The 22751-nt window shown below is 34.4% G+C and overlaps 1 protein-coding gene across 1 annotated transcript; it reads right to left on the bottom strand.

Moving 5' to 3' along the window:
• Positions 1-6434: 6434 nt before the first annotated feature.
• LOC123549696 (interferon regulatory factor 5-like) lies at positions 6435-21069 on the bottom strand. Its single transcript, XM_045337990.2, has 11 exons — positions 20976-21069; positions 20271-20475; positions 19532-19715; positions 18628-18704; positions 16662-16713; positions 16075-16209; positions 14908-15006; positions 13510-13640; positions 9450-9607; positions 8428-8692; positions 6435-7866 (listed from the first exon to the last, which is right to left on the bottom strand). Exons 2-11 carry the CDS (start codon positions 20448-20450, stop codon positions 7756-7758), a joined length of 1392 nt encoding a protein of 463 aa, XP_045193925.2. The 5' UTR covers positions 20451-20475; positions 20976-21069; the 3' UTR covers positions 6435-7755.
• Positions 21070-22751: the final 1682 nt, after the last annotated feature.

Raw genomic sequence — 22751 nt, 5'->3', positions numbered from 1 at the left:
CACTTTTGACACTGTTGCTAAAACAACGTAAAATCTGGCACAAACACTGTTATCTTTAAAGGTCCATTACTAAGGGAAAGTGAGTTGGCAATTTTTTTTATAGCCAGTGCATAGACTTCTGCAAGACACTAAATAATGAAGATTGGTAGGTCAAACTTTACAGAAGGTCTTTGGAACTCAAAGAAATGTATGTGTATTATGTTGAAATTTCAATGAATCGACAGAATGACCCCCCAGGTCTTTTTAACTTTCTTCATACTTCATAGAAAAATAATTGTACATATACTGCGATTTATTTCGAATTTCTACATACCAACTTTCATATTCCAATAAAATGAAATAGTTTCTGTGCTTTTTAAAAGAAATTAAAATGTTCACTTTCCTTAGTATTGGACCTTTAAGTATGTCCAAGAATACAGCAAGAAAACAAAACGCTTCACTGAGCAGTTAATTAAAAAATCGATAGCAACTGTCGTTCAACTACACTGAAATATACACAAAATTTAGTGCAAACCTACCTTATTTTCAGTTAGAATATTAGAATCTCCCCTCCTTTTCATGACTGATTATTCACTTCCACGTCACGGCTGAGATATTTTGGTGTTATTGCAATACACAATCGGTTTTAAAATTGTTTCCAAAGCATGTGCTCATAAGATAAATCCTCAATATCAGTGTGAAAATAAGGGATGTGTTTCGTATGATTGCAAAACTGGAGTTGATCTAATTAGTGACAAATGACTGAAACAATAGGAATTTTTACGTGATTTAGATAGGCAAACCTACAGTTAGGTAACAATATATTCTTTTATTGTTTTAATATATGAGTTATAAGCTACAATATAGAAGATCCAGATTTTAGGAAATCAAACTGAAAGGTAGAAATAACAAAATGTTTTAATTAGGTAATGAGTCATCATACACCTGTCAAAATATGTCATTTGTTTTCACGAGCTGTAAAATTATTCATATCTCTTTAGTCTGCATATGCATTGTCTTTTGTAAGTATCTTGGTAAGACATTGTAATGTGTAACTTACTTTACAGTCCATCAAATATTTTTGCTTGAAATTGCTTTGTTGAGCTCAGGCACTGAAGTCACGCAAGAATTTCTATAGAAATATATTTATTGTATGTAGGCCTAATAAAGGTACCAAACCAAATTTGGTTGAATAATAACACAACGAATTTTGGAATAAATGAATATTCTTTGCTTTTTGTCTACCTAATTCACCGGAAATTCAAAATTTGATACCACCTTAAACTAATCAATTATAGTACAACAAATAGTATCGCCTGTTCTCTGAATCTTACCGTTGTATATGATTAGCCTACATTAAGTTATGTCTGATACTTCCGATAGCTATTTCAATTAATTATCCACAAGTTATTAAAAATAAGTATTGTTTAAACCAAAACCTCCATTGCAAGTTGTTTTGACCGCTGATTTCGAATATATTTTTCCCCAATGCTAACATATTTGTCTTCGAGGGCTGTTCGGGTAGCTATGAGAGGAGGTCATCAAGCTTGCTTGTGGGAGGTGGTCATCAAGCTTGCTTGTGGATGACTTGTAATTTTAACCGGGGGTCCGTCCGTTCCTTAAATAATGCCTGAAGGGGCATTTACGGTCTTCCTCCATGTCTAAAGATGGTAACTTACCAAATGGCAGCCTTACATTAACGAATACTGATAAATATACAGCAAAATATATTCGCATAAAATAAAGATGGGCGTTTTGTTTTTTTATTTCTCTCAGTTTATTACACGCGTGCGCCGAATAAATACGTCTACCAACATTATTTACTTGACAATGTCTAAATGTCTGTACAATGTAAATATCCTTATCAGGAAAATCTTACAAAACCTATGTCGGATTGTTCGATTAATTTACAATGTAAGTGGAGAGGGCCCACGCAAACACTATCAAAGTAAAGCATTGCATGTACATATAGCTAAATAAAATCAGTTATCAAGGTAGGTGAATTGGGCAAGTTATTGCGACCCTTTGAGTGTCTTTGTGCGAGGCAGTTTTATATGCATTTCAGTCGTTTAAATACGCTTTTTCGGTCAAATAAAATTAAACTACCAAAATGTCGGATGAAATAATAATATTTAAAACATGCCACAAAAATTACCAAACAAATAAAATGTATATGGAATAAAGTTTCATTGCGAGTAATTATAAGGTACTAGTAAAACATTATCTGTAAAGTACAAATTCTTTTTCCATGGAAAGAAACGGTAAATTAATTATTAGGTTACTTAACATTGTACTGTACAATACGGAGATGTATTTGGAGGAGTACCCAGCTTGAAAAACCATATTTGAGAAGCCGCTAGGCGACTCCAGTATGGTTTTCACAGCTGGGTATGAGTCCAAATATATCTCGCATTGTGCAGTAAAATGTTAAATAACCTGTTTATTCTACATCTATTTTATTATAGTTTAGTTTGAATTAAAAATTATTCACTGAACTTTTCAGTATTTTCTCAGCTGTTTTTCAAGACTCATACTTTTATTACTGACATATTTTTTTGCGTTGTATTTTGTGTCCATATCATTCTGTGATATGTAGTTTGTACTACGCTTTTGAACGTTTATTTTTAGATGAAAAGAGCGCTATAAAAATCTGTTATAATATTAATAATAATAATAATACTATCATACATACATACATTCAGCGCCTACTTCACCCGACTTATATTCGGAACATTTTCAGTAATTTGGTTCCTTGTCCTATAATGGTTCCCATTCAAAATGGCTTCCAATTATTTCGAAGTTCGCAGGGGACCAGTCTACATTTTCAGGTGTTTCGTACTGTTAAACCGTCCAAATAGGAGACAAAATGCAGGACTCTTTTGTACGCACGTGCGTCCAATGCGTACGGTAATATAGTGTACGGTCACCGTCACGTGATGCAAGTAAACGTCACGATTGAATTAATAAAATAGATATTGAATAATATGGAACACATCGGGTTTCTAAATATTAATATGGAACCAATTTGGTATGCCCTGCTATGATATGTAAGGAAGACAATTCCATAGTGCTGCATCTTAGAATTGTAAATGTAATTTCCCTTATATATATATTTTAAAATGTCTGCATCTTCTTGTCTCGCAATTCCAACAAAAAGTTAAATACACATACATCATGACTTTTGTGTTGGTACGTTTCCTAATCTCCTGAAATTTGTTCATGATGAGCATGCATCGTCCCGCAACACCATGTTTATACTTGTTTGGTTTGACTATTCGAAAAATAAGGTGGGCTATTGTAATCGCGCTTGGTATTAGCGTGGGCACTGGCATCAGCATTGTTGCATTCAGGCAGGCTTCTTAACTTCACTTCATCTTCTTAATTAACTACAGCCCTTATATCACCAAACTATTCGTAAGGACTGATCTTAGTAATTTAGGCAGTCATCTTTTGGTTTAGGGTCAAGTATCCTAAAAGTCAAGGTCACCCGGGTCAGAAGTTAAAATGGTGCTGGTAAAGTTTTATACATGTAGTAAGCTTCTTAAGTAATATAGTAATTATATTCTTATCTACTACGCCTATAGCCTTCACACCTGACATAAGGAAAGGGGTAGACATCTTTTGATTAAGGGTCAGATACTTCAAGGATCAAAATCACTGAGGTCAGGTTTTGTAATGGTATCATATCTACGACACGCTTCTTAATACCACATATGTATTTCATATTTTCCTTTTACCCCCTCTGATAACGTACCCTAACCAACACTTCAAGCTCTCCCCCATTACATCCGTTACGGTAGGTCTCCATCCCAAAATATTATTACACTTACGTTTATCCCATGTTGTACATATTGTGTCTTAGATTCTCATATGATGTCTATCTAAAAAGATCTTAACCCAGGGCTTTTTCACTAAGAGTTGGGAGGGGTACATTTTACTCTACTCTTTTTGCGGGGTTGGGGAGCGGGCTGTGGTGAAGAGTGGAGGGTGAAAGGGGAGGGGGTATTGGTCCGATATGAAAGGGAACAAAAATACTGATGTGGTCAGTTTTAGGGGACATCTGCACGATTTAAAAGAAATAATTCTCATGGCCTCTGATAAGATAAGAGAAAACAACCGGATTAGCTAGTGCTTAACATTTTCTTTCATAGGTACATAGAACAGTTCTTGATCTCCGGTTTATTACTTAATGGGTTTAATATAAACTAAAATATCACCAAGATCATTTGAGACACTGTAAATTATGTTTAGTTTGCAATCATTTATAACGATTTTATTTCCATTTTTATGGTGAAATTATTTACTACTGTTTGCAGATCAAATTGCCCCTTCAACTTTTCTTTAATCGATAGAGCTGCACGTAAAAACGGCGAAGCTAAAGCTATTTTTGGAGTAATCCTGACAGGTTAACTCCGCCTCATCCGCAATAAATTATGTGAAACATTTTTTCTTTATTTTGACGTCACACAAAGCGCGCGCTCTGACACTATCTTTGAAGTATCGCCGTACTACTTGCGTACATGTAGAGGGCAATAAGGTGATAATGGATTGTTCTAAAAGTAGAATGTAGAATATTTCAACTACGTTCGAATGAAAACAGCGTTTTTTTGTGTGTTATGACAATTATTAACGACGAAATTTCTTACCACGCAAGGTATACAAGGTTTATTAGAAAGGTATCACTAAACTTCAAGCTACGCAACTCTTGGAGATCTAATTGTCATATCCATAAAAACTGATTCATTTGATATTCAACTTCTGCAGAGAGTCTTCCGTAGCTTACCGTAGCAAAACCAACTCCATTATAGATCTTCGGCGACATATGACCTTTTTGTGTCGATTCGCCGTAAAACCCATTCATTCATTCCTTTATAGATCTAGATCTAGTTTTTTATATTTTATTTTTTTGGTGGGATTTACGTTTGTTTGAATTTACCTACTATTATTTGAAGTCGTTTAAACACTATTTCAGTTATTTAAATTCAGGCAGCTGATAAGCCTTGTCTTCGTTCATGAAAAGAACCAGTTATAGACTCACACAAGTCAAAATAATTCGACGTTTAGTTTGTTTTATATTTGTGACGGTCAATCTAAAAGGACCGGAATAAATGAGGATAAATCACAGTACACCGTCATATAAAGTTATTGGTTTTATCGCTATGCGTAACGTTGTGTTAAGGGGAATTATGATAATTATAACATAGATTAATGAGAAATTGAATCCCCTTTTGATTAGTCTAAATAATGAGACCTCGGGTAGATCGATTCGCAACAAAATCCGCATTTAAACCAAAATCTAGCGTTGACAATTTCTTTTGAGAAAATAACCCGTAAGTTAACTGTTTCCTAGGATCGCGTAAAGAAGTTGCTGACTTTTTTCAACTAAAGAGGCATGGTCGGTTCCGGGAATCGAACTTATGACCTTCAATCAGTGATGAGCTAATCCAACAACTCGACCACGAGTCAGTCGCGTTTTATAATCATTGTGAAAAACTAAACACGAGATCCATTATTTAAAAGAAAAGTCTGCAGCAAGTACTGAAATTTAGGCAGAAAAAGGCCTGTAATGTATGAAATGCTGTCTTTTTTTCACACCCACGCTACCTAAATGTAGTGTACATTGTGGCAAGATTTATTTAAATTTTAAATGAAGGTTAGATGTAGTGCATCTGTTACATTCCGGCTAAACACCCGTTCCAACAGTATTTAAATCAGCATTTATACAATGTAAACCAGTTCATTCAGTGTATTTTTACTCGTATCGGAAAGGCGGAGTTACCTGTAAAGACAAGATCCAAAAATAGCTTCAGCATCGCTGCTTTTGTGACGTAAAGGTAAAAGTATGTCGATTTAAAAAAAGGCGAAAGGGCAATTTGATCTGCAAACAGTAGTAATTTCGTACAATTTTTGTGATTTCAGTCAGAACTGCTACTCATAGGGATTTGAACTTGTGGATCTCAAAGTTTGAACATTTAGCGCATGGGAAATTTGCTTGTTTGTCAAGATTTTATCTTTCATGGACTGACTTAACCAGGAAATTTTATAATTTTAAAAAGTTTCCCCCCCCCCCCACACTCCCCCTCCCACCACCCTCAACATATATCATTTTTGAGTATTTACGAGCAGTGTAACTTGCAAATCCAAACTCTGCATTGTGTTCTATCATGCAACAACTAAAAAAAATGCAATTTGCGAACAAAGGGAAACATTACTGATGCAAAATCATGCCAGTTTATGCTAAGTTGTGTAATTTACACAGGGGTATAGGGTGTAATTGCAGAATGTCCATGTACAAATCTACCTTTATTGCATTTATCCTGTCCTATAAAACAACAGCAGTAACTAATTTGGGTATAATTTATTCCCCTTTAGCATTCCGACCGTATGGTTTGGAAAAAAACCCCAAAAAAAACAGCAATATAACTATTAATAAAATATGACATATAAAGTGAATGTACTATGTACAGATGGCACTGTGACGTTAAATGCCACGTATTTTATTTACACACAGTATGGCAATGGATAATCAGAGAAAAAAACATTGTTCAAGTGTCAGCTGAGTAACTTAAAAGAAATAAGATTCATCAGATATCGGTGTAATGCTTAAATCAAAGGTGTTCACATATAATGCTCCAATCACAAATGTTCACATGAAATGCTCCAATCACAAATGTATACATGTAATGCTCCAATCAAAAATATTCAAATCACAAATGTTCACATATAATGCTCCAATAAAATTGCTCAAATTACAAATGTTCACATGTAATGCTCCAATCAAAAAATGCTCAAATTACAAATGTTCACACGTAATGCTCCAATCACAAAGTGCTCCAATCACAAATGTTCACATGCTATGCTCCAGTCAAAAATGTTAGTATGTAATTCCCCAGTCACATATGTTTACATGTAATGCTCAAATTAAAAACATTAGGGAGCGGTGGTCTAGTGGATAAGGTGTCGGCCTCTCAATCCAGGGGTCGTGGGTTCGAGCCCCACTGGGGCCACAACCATGACCTCCTATGACACCAGTATTGGGTTTTCCAGGAAGCGGACTCGAGAGTGGTTCCAATTAGCTTGAAGCTTTCATCACAGTCGAGCTAAAACAAATAAGTATAAACTAATTTTAAAATCAAAAATTTTCACATTTAATACTCCAGTCAAAGGTGTCCATATGTAATGCTCCAATGACAGGTGTTCATATGTAATGCTCCAATGACAAGTGTTTAAATGTAACAACTATTTCTATGATTTGCTGTTAATGTTCTCCCATCACCTAGTACTACTTACATAATGCTAGTCTATTATGTAATGCTGTTATACTAGATTTTGTTATCTCGCCATACTAATAAATAAAAGCAGGGAAAAACAGAATGTGAGTTCTTAAATGAATATGATTCTATTGTCTTAAAAGGTTGTTTTGATCAAAATGACTATTTAGTAAGGACATGAATTTGTTGATTACTTGACTGATAGGCATTTTATGTGTTTGTTGAGATTTAACATTATGTATTGGCAAAATCGTAAAAGAATGTAGTCTCCTCTAATAACTTTGATTTCACAGAACTGTGCTAATTGTAAACATGCAACATTTCATTACAATTTGCATAATGTCACCCTTGAAAAGAAGATCGAATTCTACTTTGCAAGATATTTCTTATTCCTCAATGTAACACTCTTATAAAACAATTATATTGCTGTAGTTTAACACTGAGAATCTGTTGAAGATATGAAGTTCCAATTATCTTGCACTATTGGTAGTCATTGATTTGTTCATTAGACTTGTGCAGTATTTGTGCTGGTGTAATGAAGAACATCCACAATATGATCCAACTGGTCTGACTTGGATAAGGAGATTGCTGGCGACATTGGGCTTGTACATGCGATCTGAAGTATAAAACACTTCTTCAGTAAGCTTGCTCAGAAACAAATTTTCATAAACTATTACCATGTGAATTTTCATTGAATATTCTTATGAAGATGACAAAGAAATTATTCCAACTCCAATGAAATATATAAGAATGTGATTTATATTTCTTAACATTGCCATATCTTAACAGCTCCCTAACTTATGTTTGCTATATCTTAACCTTGCCATACCTTAACCTTGCTATATATACTTATAATTTCATAACCTTGCCATCTATACTTGCCATACATTAATGTAGCCATACCTTGAAATTGCCATATATTAACCTTGCCATATGTAATTGCAATTCCTTAAACTTACCATATATACTTGCCATACCTTACCATGCCTTAACCTTGCCATACATTAACCTTGCCATATACACTTGCCATACCTTAACCTTGCCATATATAATTGCCATACACATTACGGTTAGCTGTGGCAAGGTTAAGGTCTGGCAAATTTAAGGTATGGCATGGTTAACATATGGCAAGTATATATGGTATTTTACAGTAACTTATCGCTACGAATTTTCTTACCCTTGTAAGCAGACGCATTGCTTCTGTGTGTACTATTGTTGCTGACACTAGTAAATTGTTTATTGACTCTCTGTCCATGGTGAAATGCTGTCCAAAACCCACTACCACTTCTACAGAGGGTTTCGGCCCTCTCTGGTGTATGTATCTCTCCAGTGCATTTTTGTAATAACCGTGTAAGTCAAACACAAGTGTCTCTGCATCCCGCTGCAGCTTTATTATCTCACAGCCGTTGTCCAATGTTGACTTCGAAATGTATACCCTACATCTAAAATAGGAAAACAGTAGTATTCACATTATGACAAGATACATACAATACGGTTATACGATCTAGGATGCTTATTTGGTTCAACGGATTTTGCCAGATTGGATCACATGAGTACCAAATACAAAATTCCAGATGGATCTACTGTTGCACTGATACCCTTTTACTATATACCTACGTAGTACGTCTTTGTTTTTGTTGTTTTGTTATCGAACGAAATCTTTATTGTTTGTTGATGTTAAAATATAGAAATGAGTGCAGTTCTGAAGTGTTTTTTGTGCGCTATTCACAGAACTGTGTCAGGTAATGAATATTAAATGAAAACTGTCCAGCAACATACAATTTAAAAAGTACAGAGTGGACTTTTTTTCTGCCTGTTCATATTTACTTGTGAAATACAAGAAGTGTTTCGACAAAATTTACATAGGTATATAATGAAAATTGATTCTATCAACACAGTCAGGATAATACAATATCTCATACAAAAGTTACTAAGATATTACTTGCAAATGTTAACTCTGTAAAAAATTTGGAAAATTTACATGTATATATTATAAACTATGCTCCACATAATCCAAATGGGTCTCTAGAATCCCAGTCAGCAACTTTAAAATTAGGTGTATACTAATTATTTTCCAGCAAACTGATTTTCTGGACTTTTGCAAGTGCCCCAACTCACACGCACTCTTCTGCATCCACTTTTCCTTTTTCTCTAAATCAGCTGTTTGATAAAAATATATTTTAATCCTAGGTAACTCACCTGCACTTTCTTGTAGCATAGATACTACCGTCCTTCACCTGCACTACAAGACCTCTGTCTGTGGCATTTAATAGATCAAGCGTGAGACGTTGCTGTTGACTGTTAGGTACGTTGCATTGTGGGAGCGTAATCTGTAACGCGTCCCTTGGCCCAAATATCTGTAAAGAGATAAATCATAAACAGGTTGGTATCTAGAACAAAAATAAATAACAAGAGGGCCATGATGGCCCTATATCGCTCACCTGGTTAAATGGTTGCTAGAAAGATTTGCATTTAAGCTTGACCCCAGGGTCATGATTTGAACAAACTTGGTAGAGATCCACTAGGCAATGCTACACAACAAATATCTAAGCTCTAGGCCTTCTAGTTTATTTCTAGACATTTCTGGAAGTTTTTCCTATATATCAAGTAACCCCTGGGGCGGGGCCAATATGACGCCGGGGGTCATGATTTGAACAAATTTTGTAGAGGTCCTCTAGGCAATGCTACATGTCAAATATCTAAGCTCTAGGCCTTCTGGTTTATTTTTAGAAATTACTTTTGAAGATTTTCTGATGTACAATTAAGTTACCGCTGGGGCGGGGTCAATTTTGCCCCTGGGCTCATGATTTGAACAAATTTTGTAGAAGTCAACTAGGCAATGTTATATTTCAAATATCTAAGATCTAGGCCTTCTGGTTTATTTTTAGCAAATTTATGAAGATTTCCCTATGTTCAATCAAGTAACCCCTGGGGCTGGGTCAACTTGACCCTGGGGGTCAAGATTTGAACACATTTTGTAGAGGTCCACTAGGCAATGCAACATGTCAAATATCTAAACTCTGGGCCTTCTGGTTTATTTTTAGAAAATTTTGAAGATTTTTCTATGTACAATCAAGTAACCCCATGGGGCTGGGTCAATTTGACCCCGGGGGTCATGATTTTAACAAATTTTGTAGAAGTGTATTAGGCAATGCTACATGTCAAAATGTCAAATATCTAAGATCTAGGCCTTCTGGTTTATTTTTAGAAAAGTTTTGAAGATTTTCCTATGTACAATAAAGTAACCCCTGGGGCTGGGTCAATTTGACCCGTGGGGGGGGGGCGGGGTCAAGATTTGAACAAATTTTGTAGAGGTCCACTAGGCAATGCTACATGTCAAATATCTAAGCTCTAGGATTCTGGTTTATTTTTAGAAAATTTTGAAAGTTTTTTTTTTATGTTCAATCAAGTAACCCCATGGGGTGGGGTCAATTTGACCCCAGGGGTCATGATTTTAACAAAGTTTGTAGAAGTGTATTAGGCAATGCTATATGCCAAAATGTCAAATATCTAAAATCTAGGCCTTCTGGTTTATTTTTAGAAAAGTTTTGAAGATTTTCCTATGTAAAATCAAGTGACCCCTGGGGCGGGGTCAATTTTGACCTCGGGGAGTCATGATTTGAAAAAATTTTGTAGAGGTCCACTAGGCAATGCTACATGTTAAATATCTAAGCTCTAGGCCTTCTGGTTTATTTCTGGAAAGTTTTTGAAGATTTTCCTATTTAAAATCAAGTGACCCCTGGGGCGGGGTCAATTTTGACCCAGGGGCCATGACTGAACAAATTTTGTAGAGGTCTACTAGGCAATGCTACATGTTAAATATCCAAGCTCTAGGCCTTCTGGTTTATTTTTAAAACATTTTGAAGATTTTCCTATAGAAGTCTATGTAAAATCAAGTGACCCCTGGGGCGGGGTCAATTTTGACCCCGGGGTCATGATTTGAACAACTTTAGTAGTGGTCCACTAGGCAATGCTACATGTCAAATATCTAAGCTCTAGAGCTTCTGGTTTTTGAGAAGAAGATTTTTTAAGATTTTTCCTATGTAAAATCATATGACCCCTCGGGCGGGGTCAATTTTGACCCTGGGGTCATGGTTTGAACAAACTTGGTAGAGGTCCACTAGGCAATACTTCACATCAAATATCTAAGTTCTTTGGCTTCTGGTTTTTAAGAAGAAGATTTTTAATTTTTTCCTTTCGGTTGCCATGGCAACCAGAGTTCTGATGGAATTCAATTCTTTGACCATTTTTGTAGAGCTTCACCCAAGAAACATTCCTGTGAAGTTTGGATAAAATTGGCCTAGTGGTTTATGAGGAGATGTCGTTTAAACTAAAAGTTTACGGACGGACAACGGACGACGGACGCTGGACGAAGTGCGATCACAAAAACTCACCTTGTCACTCCGTCACAGGTGAGCTAAAAAGTAAGTCATTTACCATGTTTTATTCATAACAAAACATCTGAAGATTGTTTTTCAAAACAAAAAACACAGATTTTTCGTATTTCGCCCTGTTAATGCAGAAAGGTACCACAATCTTCTTTAATTATCAGCACTTGATATCATTTTGCATTAATGGGGCAATTTGTTACATTCGTGCACTGTGATGATTCTTGGAGATATTCCTTACAAATCAGGTTCATTCTGCTGTTGGAAATATAAAAGAAGGTAAGATAATTTTGATTTTGATAAGAAATAAACGTTAAAGTTACAGTGCAACCTCTGTAGGGCAACACCCTTTGGGAATTACAAATATTGACTGTTATGTAAAGGTTGTTGTTCCGTAGAGGTAAATTTGATAGTATATTTCAGCTTAGGGAAATTTTGATGATGATGTTATAGAGAGGGTTTTGCTTATGAGAGGGCCGCTCTTGAGAGGTTGTACTGTACTTAGAATCTGCCCCTCTTTATTTTGTGGCCCTACTACAATTTTGAGAGAATGTTTTAAAGTGTCTATATTTAGGTCACAACTGTAATTGTCTCAAATTCATTACTGTACATTTTTATTCATAAAGTTCTTTCGGTTTGTTTATCGCACAAAATTTGAATGTTATAACCCTTGAGGAAAATGTCATTCTGGTGTAACAGAATTATTTTCAATTAAAGATAAACAAAAAATTTTACACAGTACATATTCTTGCTTAAGGTTGCAGTCCTGTAAAGATACTCAACAAGTTCCCTTTAATAACATACTCTAAATTGTTGTGCATTTCAGCTGTGCCATGAGAAAATCAACATAGTGCATTTGTGACCAGCATGACTCCAGACCATCCTACTCATCCATGCTGTTCGCTAACAGTTTCTCTAATTGTGAACAGCATGGATCCAGACCAGACTGTGCAGATGTGCAGGCTGCTCTGGATCCTATGCTGGTCGCAAATGCACTATGTTGGTTTTCTCATAGCGCGGCTCATTTCGGCATTCATCTGAGAGTGTGGAAATAGCTTTTTAAAAATACATGATTTGCCACTTGTCATTAAAGATCTGTAACCTTGATCATAATTGACAACAGTCATAGAATACAGTTAAGTTTGTCTTTAAAGACCATGCACAAATATGTCAAACATTGTCTTTATTTGAGACTGATCTGTTTTCAAGGGTAAAAACAAACGTGTTATGATTACATTAGAAATGAAAGTAATAGTCTTACTTGATCAACGTTTTAAGTCTGAAACCTATACTTTGACTTTGAAATACTAAAAGTACTTTTTTCCCTATATCATGTAAGTATTGCATGGACCTTAATGAAATTTGGCATGTTTACGATATATACAACAACAAAAAGCTATGCAACATTACAACAAAATTAATTCATTAATTTATTATAAACGAAGATACAGCAATTTGAAGTTTTAAAGATTTAAAGTCTAAGTTTAAATTTCAGACTCAAAGATTTGAAATAATGGACCTAGTAGTCTGACTCTTAACCCTTAGCATGCTGGATGAGACTGATTCTGCCTTTGCAACCAGTATAGACCATAACCAGCCGGCACATCTATGAAGTCTGATCATGATCTGCACTGTTAACCATTCAGTCAGTATCTTTTTGGTAAACACTCATTTTACCAATTAATGGTACTGTCCAAATTGAAAGTTGGACAATTTCATTATAGAAATTTAGCAGGATAAGGGTTAAGTCATGTGATTCCTGTTTGTGGGCAGTCTTTAGCATAGGTGTTACTGTGCCAAAGTGTAACTGTACTGAAGTGCGGTTGTATAAAGTATGACTGTATTGAAGTTTCAGTGATATAAAAACATACCTGTTCGTATTCCTCTTGATTTGGTATTACAACTTGTTTGTCGTAGAAAATATGGAATCCATTCGGTTCAGAACAAAGACTCTCATACACCGATGACGTTAAATATTTTATGGTAACATACAGTTTACAATCTGAAAAGTACAACAGTACTTTTATAAACTCCAGGGTATTTTTCTGGCTAATTTGGGAACATAGTTTATACCCCTAATATTGGGAATATTGCAAATGTTTTAAATTGGGAAACATTTAGTCCCATAGGATATAGAAAGGATATGTTTAAGCACTTTTTTCTCATACACTTGTTTTACATTGTACAACCTCTTTAACATACTTCCATTACAAAATTGTCCATAATTTGTTCAATGTTTGTGCAATTTTGATGAAATTTTCTTCATAATGTAGATTGGGAATTTGTGGACTCATTTGGGGGAACATAAATATTTTTTAGCATTGGGAATATAGCCGAAAAATGGCTATAAAAATGGCCAAAAAAACCCTGAACTACTCATAATTTATTCTATTAATCTAATTAACAGTAACTGTTACAATGTCACTGCCATAAATACCACAGGTTATTATGTTGCCATTTTGATAATAATTTCTTTTAACTTTCAGTAATATTCGCATTAGAAGAATGCCTTCAAAAACTGAAAATAAAGTACGAAATATATCTGTTTTGTTTCATAATTCATTAGAAGATTGTAACTTCTACAGAATCATTCTTTATTTACATGTTCAATTTTCAATGCTACCTCTATCTTTAGATTTTCTAACAGCTTTAAGAAAGAGTTTAAGGTGAAGCCCTAGCTGAGCTGAAATTGTTGAACATACAGAATTTGCAACAGCCTCCTTAAAATCAAATGCATGTTTGAACGCTGAATCTCGGAATCTCAAATTCGAAGGGTTCAAGCATTTTACTTCGGGAAAACCGAATTTCAACTCAAAATGATTCCACATGATTTTGAGATTGGACTAGAAGATGTCTTCGAGACTGCCAAAATTTGTAGATAAGGGAATTCAAGATATTGAATTTCGGATGAACTTACTAGTAGATGCTACATAAAAGTGGTTCATATATGTTTGACAATAGAAATCAATTTGACTCATCATCTTAATATGAATACAGTCTAGGCAGCCTATTGATTTTGTTCTGTCCCCGGTCGCATCATGATAAAGACATTGAAAGCATGTTCAGCATTATCAGGGAAACTGGCCATGTTTCTCATACCCTCTTGACAATAGATCCATTCAGGAACGAGGTACCAAGAAATATAAATATATATAGTAGAACATACATGTTTCACAATCAAAGTATGAATATATACTGACATCATAAATTATATCCGGGCTACTTTTTATACATATTCTGTCTCCTCTTACTCTAAGCAATACACTTACCATTAGGATCTAGGGTCCATGTGTTTGGTGGCATGATTAAAGATTTCTGGTTAGGGTAGGACTTTCTACTCTTTGTTATAATTTCTGGATGTGCATCAACTAAAATGTAAAAGAAGTACACACTGAAAATGTGCCATCAATTTACAATGATAACATTATGTGCAAAATATATGATCCTTACAAATGTATGACTCCAACAGAAAATATGTATGTACAGAAAATATCTATATGTAAAGTCTCAGAATGTACATAGTATAATTGTGTATGCTCGATAAAGCTTGGACACAATATGAATATATGTACCATAAAATGTTTAAGGAACCAGTTTATTTATATGCAGAAAATATGTGCACCCAGTTTTATGTATATAGCCTCAGAATGTACACAGTATAAATAATATGTAAGGAAAATGTATACAGAATCAGTTTTCCCACAGAAAATATTGTAAATGCATATTAAATAAAATATATAATTAATATATATTCCCATAACAACAGTATTGAGCATATATGAAATTATTATATTCAAAACATATCTAACCTACTTTTATGCAAAATAAAGGGTAAAATTGAAGGGTAAAATAAATTTTGCTGTTTTTGATCAGTGGCGGAATAAAATACTCAGTACAAAAAGGCAGGCAATTGTTCAAGGTGTTCTAGATCTTGTTTGAAAGTTTTAAAATATGTCAAAACTTCAGTACAACAAGAGAAGAGATAAAAAATATCATAAAATCTACATTTGTAGTCTTTCCCATTAGCTACACAAAAGACATGTTTGGATCTGATTACACGCAATACAATTATCCTTTGCCACAGTTTGTTTTGCTAAATAATAAACATTTGTTACATTTTTGATTCATTCAATCAGAGGATGTCTACGCTTTGTTAATTTCACTTATTCCAAACTGACAAATCTCAATATTAACTTTACTGAAGGGCAATAACTATGTACTAAAGATGTATTGCTCATTTTCCTCTCCTCTGATAGCCTAATTATTATTGTACCAACTGAATTTTCTTTTGTAGAGTCAAAATCACACATTAATTGTCCTTAATGTTTTATTAATTGTCCTTAATGTTTTGGTACAGGACAGACTGAATGGACAAACTGATTGTAATATAGCCAACCTACTGTAATATGCAAGATAGCTGTCAAAAAAATTCAAACCTGTTTCTAGTTCTGGTATATCCATTGGTTCATTAAAATCTTCATGAGGCACCTTTCTTATTTCACTACTGTCAAGTTTCATTAAATCCCCAGATTCCATAGTTAGGTCAGAGGGAAGTCTGCCTTCTTGAAGGGCTGAAAACAGAAACAGTCTGATATGTTAATCTAGCGTGAAAGACATACAAGTTTGTTTTTTTCAAAAATTAAACCTTACCCTGCTAAATTTCTATAAAGAATTTGTCCGTCTTTCAGTTTGGATAGTACCATTAACTGTTAAAAGGGATGTTTATCAAAAAGACACTCAGTACGGATCTTGGTCAGACTGTATAGATGTACAGGATGATCATGATCTACACTTGTCCGAAAGGCAGAATCCATTTTGTCCAGCATGAGAAGGATTATACATCATGTTTCAACTTTTGTGAACTATCTAACTACAGGGTGTAGTCAAAAGTACTTACACAGTCACTGTGCGTTTTCATACTGGTATCAGTTATCTACCTACAGGATATTTACAAAACTACTTACAGATGGTTTCGAACTGGTATAAATCAATAACTGATAATGTGTAATACAAAAATACTTACACATCATGGTTTCTGACTGGTTTGAAATGACTGTCGTTGGTATAGTCGGTTCCTGTATAATAATAAACAAGAAATATCTTTAAAAATGATGGTCGGCGAATTGTAATAAGGAAAGAAGTTTATGAATTTTTCATCTAACATTCATCTTTCATCTAACAATTACAAATTGCAAAACTAAACACCGCACTTTAACAATTTAAATGGTTCTCTTTTAATTTTTCGCAAAGGTTTCGTAGGGTTGCAATTTTGTTTCGTTTATCCTTAGACGAATAATTACAGCAGTAGTTTGATGAAGATTCATGAAGCGGTTCATGAGAAGAGGTCATTAAACGTGTTTATATTTTTAGCTAAATTGGTCCCTATCCTCATTTGTAACAAAATAGCAGGAGACCTTACGATATTGTTACACATCGAGTTTGATAAAAATCCATTACATTTTAGTGGTTAATGCGAAAAAAGGCATATCTACTTTTAGCTATAGTGGTCCCTAATAGGGCCCAAGTTCCTATATACATAAATTTGGAAGAGGACCTTATAATGATGCTCCTGACCAAGTATGACAAAGATCCACCAAGCTGTTCATGAGACGCTGTATAAAGGCATTTCTAGTTTTAGCTCTAGCAGCCCCTAAAAGGGATCAAATGTCCCAGCTGAACAGAGTTGGCTGCGGACCTAATAAAGATGCTACAAATCAAGTTTGATTAGAATACATGAGAAAAAATCAATTAAAGGATTTTTTTTTATTTATTATTTTTATTTATTTCTAAAATAGGCCAACTGATCCCGCTTTAACAAATGCATATTCGCTATTCATAAATCTTTGGACAATGACGTCACACCTATAAAAAAGTGAAGGTCAAGCAAAACATACAATTGTAATTATTTCAATATTTCTGTTTCATAAGCAAAGTTTGACCGTAGTCATATCACATAGATAAAATGTATGCAGTGTACCTTCATTTCAGTGTAATGAGATTCAGTCATTATATAGCATATATATAATAAAACAGATTTCAAATGAGTTCAATATTTGCATACCATACTAAAGAAAAATATTCATATATAATAAATCAGTTAAATAATTTATAACAAATATATCAAAGCAAACAAGTACTCATTTTAATATGCAATCTGAATAAGTCACAAAAGCAAGAAACCTTTTCATATACAGACGACAATTGTAACAAGCCAAATCTTTTAAAAAGCACTTCTCTACATAAAAGACTTTTATCACATCCTTATTCATGTGATATGCAGACCGTATTCAGCTCTTTCTTTAATTTGATATATGTTGGTATTTGAACAGGTTTTTATCATATTTATTAAACTTACTTATCATTTTGAGATATATCAATATGCTTGTTAAATATACTGAGCCAAAGTTAGCTTTAAAACTGTGAACAGCGTCGTTTAGGATAAACGCTTTGCCTACATTTCACTCAGCGTAACACAATCAACAGAGTCAAAGAAATTGACACTCTCGTCCAATCAGGCAGAGTGTTGCATAAATCTTCCATTTTGATAAATTATCTATAATGCGTTATAAAGTAGTTTGATTTGCAAACTGAAGTCACGTGGCATAGGTAACGAAGACGAATTTAGACGGCGTTCGCCGAAAAAAAAACAATATAATCATATACCTATAACATGATACTGTCAAAAAGTTTCCACTTGTAATAAAAAATATCCACTACAATTTGTCTATGCATTTTTGTTGGAAAATTGTAAGCAAATCATGAAAATATATATGCTATTTTAAAGGCTCCGAAAAACAATGTATTTACAACAGATGTAAATAATAAAGAATGATCAAGAATGTAGGACCATACTCTCGCATACACTTTTACCAAAAATGTCTTGAATAAAATGAACACTTTGCTGCATATTCTATGAAAAATTATGTATAAGACTGTGATATTCTTGTATACAAAAAAAATATGCATTTATGTCTCCATACACGACTTACCCCTGTAAATTCTATCTCACTTCCAGGCGAGCTATTTTCAGATTGTCTGTATGCAAGACGTGATCCTAGGCCGTCTCCTATAAATAAAAACAAAACAAAAATACCTTCTTAATCGTTTTGATTCCTATTAGTTAGTCTAGACCTTTTCATTAATTTTAAAGGCTACCCAGTGAATGACCGCGCAAACCAAAATCAAAATATTACGGCCTGCTGAAATTGAAAGCATTATATCCAAATAACAGAAATAATAACTTTTAAATAAAAAATCAGGAGGCACATCCTTTGCCTACCTATGCAATGCAATGTATGCGGTGAAATTTATGGATGCAGTGTTTTATATAAAACAGATTAAATTTCCTTGAACACACCACAGAGAAACCAGGATCTCGTAAAGGACACTGCGGTTATCTGAACACGGATTATGAAAAAAATGCAATCAATGACAATTCGAATCTTGGACCGTCGGTAAACTTCACGACTGGAAACGATACACTTAAAAGTGGAAAATATTGCTTCAGCAACTCAGTTTTTGAATAATCAAGTTACCGTTGTGCAGCTTAATGATTATGTGAATCAATTCATTTTCAAAGTGCATATTTTATACTAAGTCTTTACTACTATACCGAGGATGCGGTTACCACGTTGAAAGCGAGAGTGAATATTTACAAGTTTCTACAATATGATAGACATGGCGACATTCCTGGAAAGAACACTGGCGCCACTCTCATCCGGGCATTAGCTATGTTTCAAGCGTGGACATACATGTAGAAAGAACAACACCTTTGCGTAAATAAATCCTATATCCAACTTGAACGGGGTTTCGGACTGATATAGAACGTGATTCAGAAAAGACGTCCTTGACCACTTGGCCGCGAAAGCCCTCAGAAATATAAAAAGTGCATACTATTCTTAGGTACGAACTGGTAGACCCTGTACGGTTCTTCCGTATTTCCGTCCAGGCGGTTGTACTGTTTCAATTCTTTGATGTCCGGTAATTTGGTGAGTGCACATCGGAACCGCGTTTTCCATGTAGGCCAATCAGCCTGGTCCACACCCTCACGGTACCGTCCCGTGTTGACCGCCCATTCCTTGAAAAACAAGATTGTGTTATGTTATTAAATATTGTTTATTATAAAGCATGGCAGTAGCTTTGACACAACACAGCTAACGTCAAACTGAATGATAATCAAACTCGGGTCACGGTATGTTTTAACTAAAGTTCCATGATACTTTTAATTGTATGTTAAAAATAGATAAAGCAGCTGTCCATTTACATGTCATGCATAATCATATTGTTAGAAAAAGCACTTTTACTAACATTGCACGATCTTATACAGACACGGCCATAAAGGGAGGTAATCTTAAACAACGGATTCAATAATATCTTATTCTATGATAATTATTAATCAGTCCTTTGAGAAATATTTGCGAAAGTAATAACTGAAAAAGGATTTCACAAGACACTGACACAACTATATTCATAGCAGTATTATGGCAGTCACATTATAAGTTAAGGTATTACGAGACTTTAAATTCAACCTACACAATCTAATTAACATATTTCTAACATTTAGACGCTTTATGCCTGTAACAATAAGAAGGCCTGGTGTAACTTTGTGAATGACGGAAGAACAAACACATACCTTAAAAATGATTCCATCATCTTCAGACCATTCTCTATTGCCAACGTTTTTCCATGGTACCTTGAACATTTTCTGCTGCTCGTCTACCCACTCGAGACCCTTTATTTGACCACTGTTTATCTGTGACTCCAACCAAGGGCGCATGCGCTGTCGAGTTTCCGGGGTGTAATTTTTACTCATTTCGAAAGCGTATCTTCCTTGAAACCTTTTAAATAGAAATCCATATGTATAAAGTAAGTAGGCTACAACAAAAGAAAATGAGCCGCACCATGAGAAAACCAACACAGTGCATTTGCGACCAACATGGATTCAGACCAGCCTGCGCATCCGCGCAGTCTGGTCAGGATCCATGTTTTTCGCTTTCAAAGCCTATTGCAATTAGAGAGAAACCATCAGCGAACAGCATAAACGCTGACCAGATTGCGCGGATGCGCTGGCTGGTCTGGATCCATGCTTGTTTTCTCACGGTGCGGCTCAAATGTAAATCTCCAGAACAGATTCTTAATAAACTTGAAAACAAATGCATGCATGTTAGTCACGTGCCAGCATTACGCACATTTTGTTGTCACAACGAACTGCGGAATTGCGGCCTTTTAAATGATATACCAACCTATAGAACCAAGCTAAAATAACAGTTAATAAATTTGCAAACGAAACAAAACTTACAGATCTTAATAAAATCAAAAAATAATCAAGAAAACAAACCTTTCACCTAACTGCACAACAATTAGAATCACGTTAGGTCGTGTGCACTTGAAACAGATTTTACACTTGTTTTGCACAAAACTTGCAAGGTTAACACGGAAGATAAGGGTCTGAATGGGCCTTTACAAACAAACTTGAAAAATCAATAATTGTTTCCTTATATTCCTTACAAGCTGATGCCTATTGGCTCAGAGAAGGAGGAAGCTTGGTAAACTGCAAGTCTTCCAATTTTATACCAGTATAAAATATGCTTTTATGATTTTAATGCAGAACTTAAACGAGGCATAATTGTACATATTTGAAAACATCGTCTTCTGATTTTGTATACTACTGCTAGGACGAACCGAAACTGCTCTTTTTCTGTAGTATGCGCTATTCATTTATGTTATTCAATACTTCTAAATGTCTTAAGAACCTGTCATATATATAAATTTAAAGCAAATTCACTTTGGCTTGAAAATCAAGTATTCAAGTATTCTATATTAGAAATAAAATTGTAAATCTATCTGGAATGCCAGAAGATAATGCACAAGTATTGAACAATTTTATCATAAATTAAATTTATCAAGAAAGAGGAATGCCAGTATTATTTCAACAAATAAATGAAAATGCATGAAACTAAGTAAATTCTTTTCAAAAGACAAAAATTTATAAAATGATAAAAAATGTTACCAATATATCCTACTAATATACCGTATTCCAAGACAATCGTTTTTTATATACTATGACATTTTAATGTAAACCTTTTGGGAATATTTAAGGGTTTCTAAACAAGGCATTTCATGAAATAAAATTTAGTATTAAAATTCCCAAAACCGTAGATTAAGGGTGGGCGGCGTTTATAAGGAATTATTTGAGTCAGTTCATCACACGGTGTGAGAATTCGTCACATTCTGAAATTTAAAATTTCAATGAAAGAAACAGAATACGTTTTTTCCTCGAAATACTGGTTTGTAATGTGAAACTTTTAAAAGCGGTAAATGATTCTTGCGGAAGGATATTAATTTTTAAGGCACTTTTAAACGTAGAAAAGTGTAAAAAGATCTTTAAAAAGAAGAACTCTAAATTTCAACTTTACAAGCCATGAAAGCTGCAGTCTTCCCTCTGTTTAGCACTACAAGTTTCAAGAAGCTGTGTTTTCGTGTTCATTTTACAATGTAAGCCTATAGGAGAGATCGCCCTGACGTCACGCATCAACACCTGTTTATCTGGTGTTGGGCAAAAAAAATAGTTTTACATCGTTTGTGTATGGGATCGGAATTTTAATTTCTAATAACTTTTTCGTTCATATATGGATTTCAAAAATTCAGAAAGTTTTAAAATGCTTACGATTTTCGTATTTTTATATTCAAATAACTTTTGAAAAATGAAAAACCGTTTTGAATGACATATGGTTTTAATACCGGCGTAGCGATGCTCCAAACTTTTAGAAAAAAACACTGTAAGTTAAGCGTTCATAATTAATCGATTTTATTTCGAAATAAAAGTTAAAAGTTAGCAATAAATTGCTGGTTTTATATCCTTCCCATTGATCAAAAAAATTATTAATATCATTTGTGTTTTACGAAAGTTTAAGCCGTTAGAAAAACATCAATGTTCAGAAAAAACATGGACGCTCGGCGTCTGCCCACCCGGTCTTTTGCCTATCAGTTCTAAAAATAGAATGTACAACGGATTTGTATACAAACACGATAATACATCACTCTGTAGTGATTTGTTGGAGTTCATATTAACATTTAGCCTGCTGGCGACAAATAAGCCTGTGTAGCCTGTTGT

Source organism: Mercenaria mercenaria, chromosome 6 (genome assembly GCF_021730395.1).
Source record: "Mercenaria mercenaria strain notata chromosome 6, MADL_Memer_1, whole genome shotgun sequence".
NCBI lineage: Eukaryota > Metazoa > Mollusca > Bivalvia > Venerida > Veneridae > Mercenaria > Mercenaria mercenaria.
The sequence above is the reverse complement of the archived record's forward strand: the minus strand, read 5'-3'. Positions and strand labels throughout refer to the sequence as shown.

Excerpts from the sequence above, each read along its gene's own strand:
- LOC123549696 (XM_045337990.2), bottom strand. The coding sequence starts at position 20,450 with ATGAGTAAAAATTACACCCCGGAAACTCGACAGCGCATGCGCCCTTGG. Across the intron at positions 18,705-19,531 it reads CCAGTTCGTACCTAAGAATA|GAGACGGCCTAGGATCACGT; the intron begins GTATGCACTTTT and ends TTTTATTTATAG. Across the intron at positions 7,867-8,427 it reads CAATGCGTCTGCTTACAAGG|ATCGCATGTACAAGCCCAAT; the intron begins GTAAGAAAATTC and ends TTTATACTTCAG.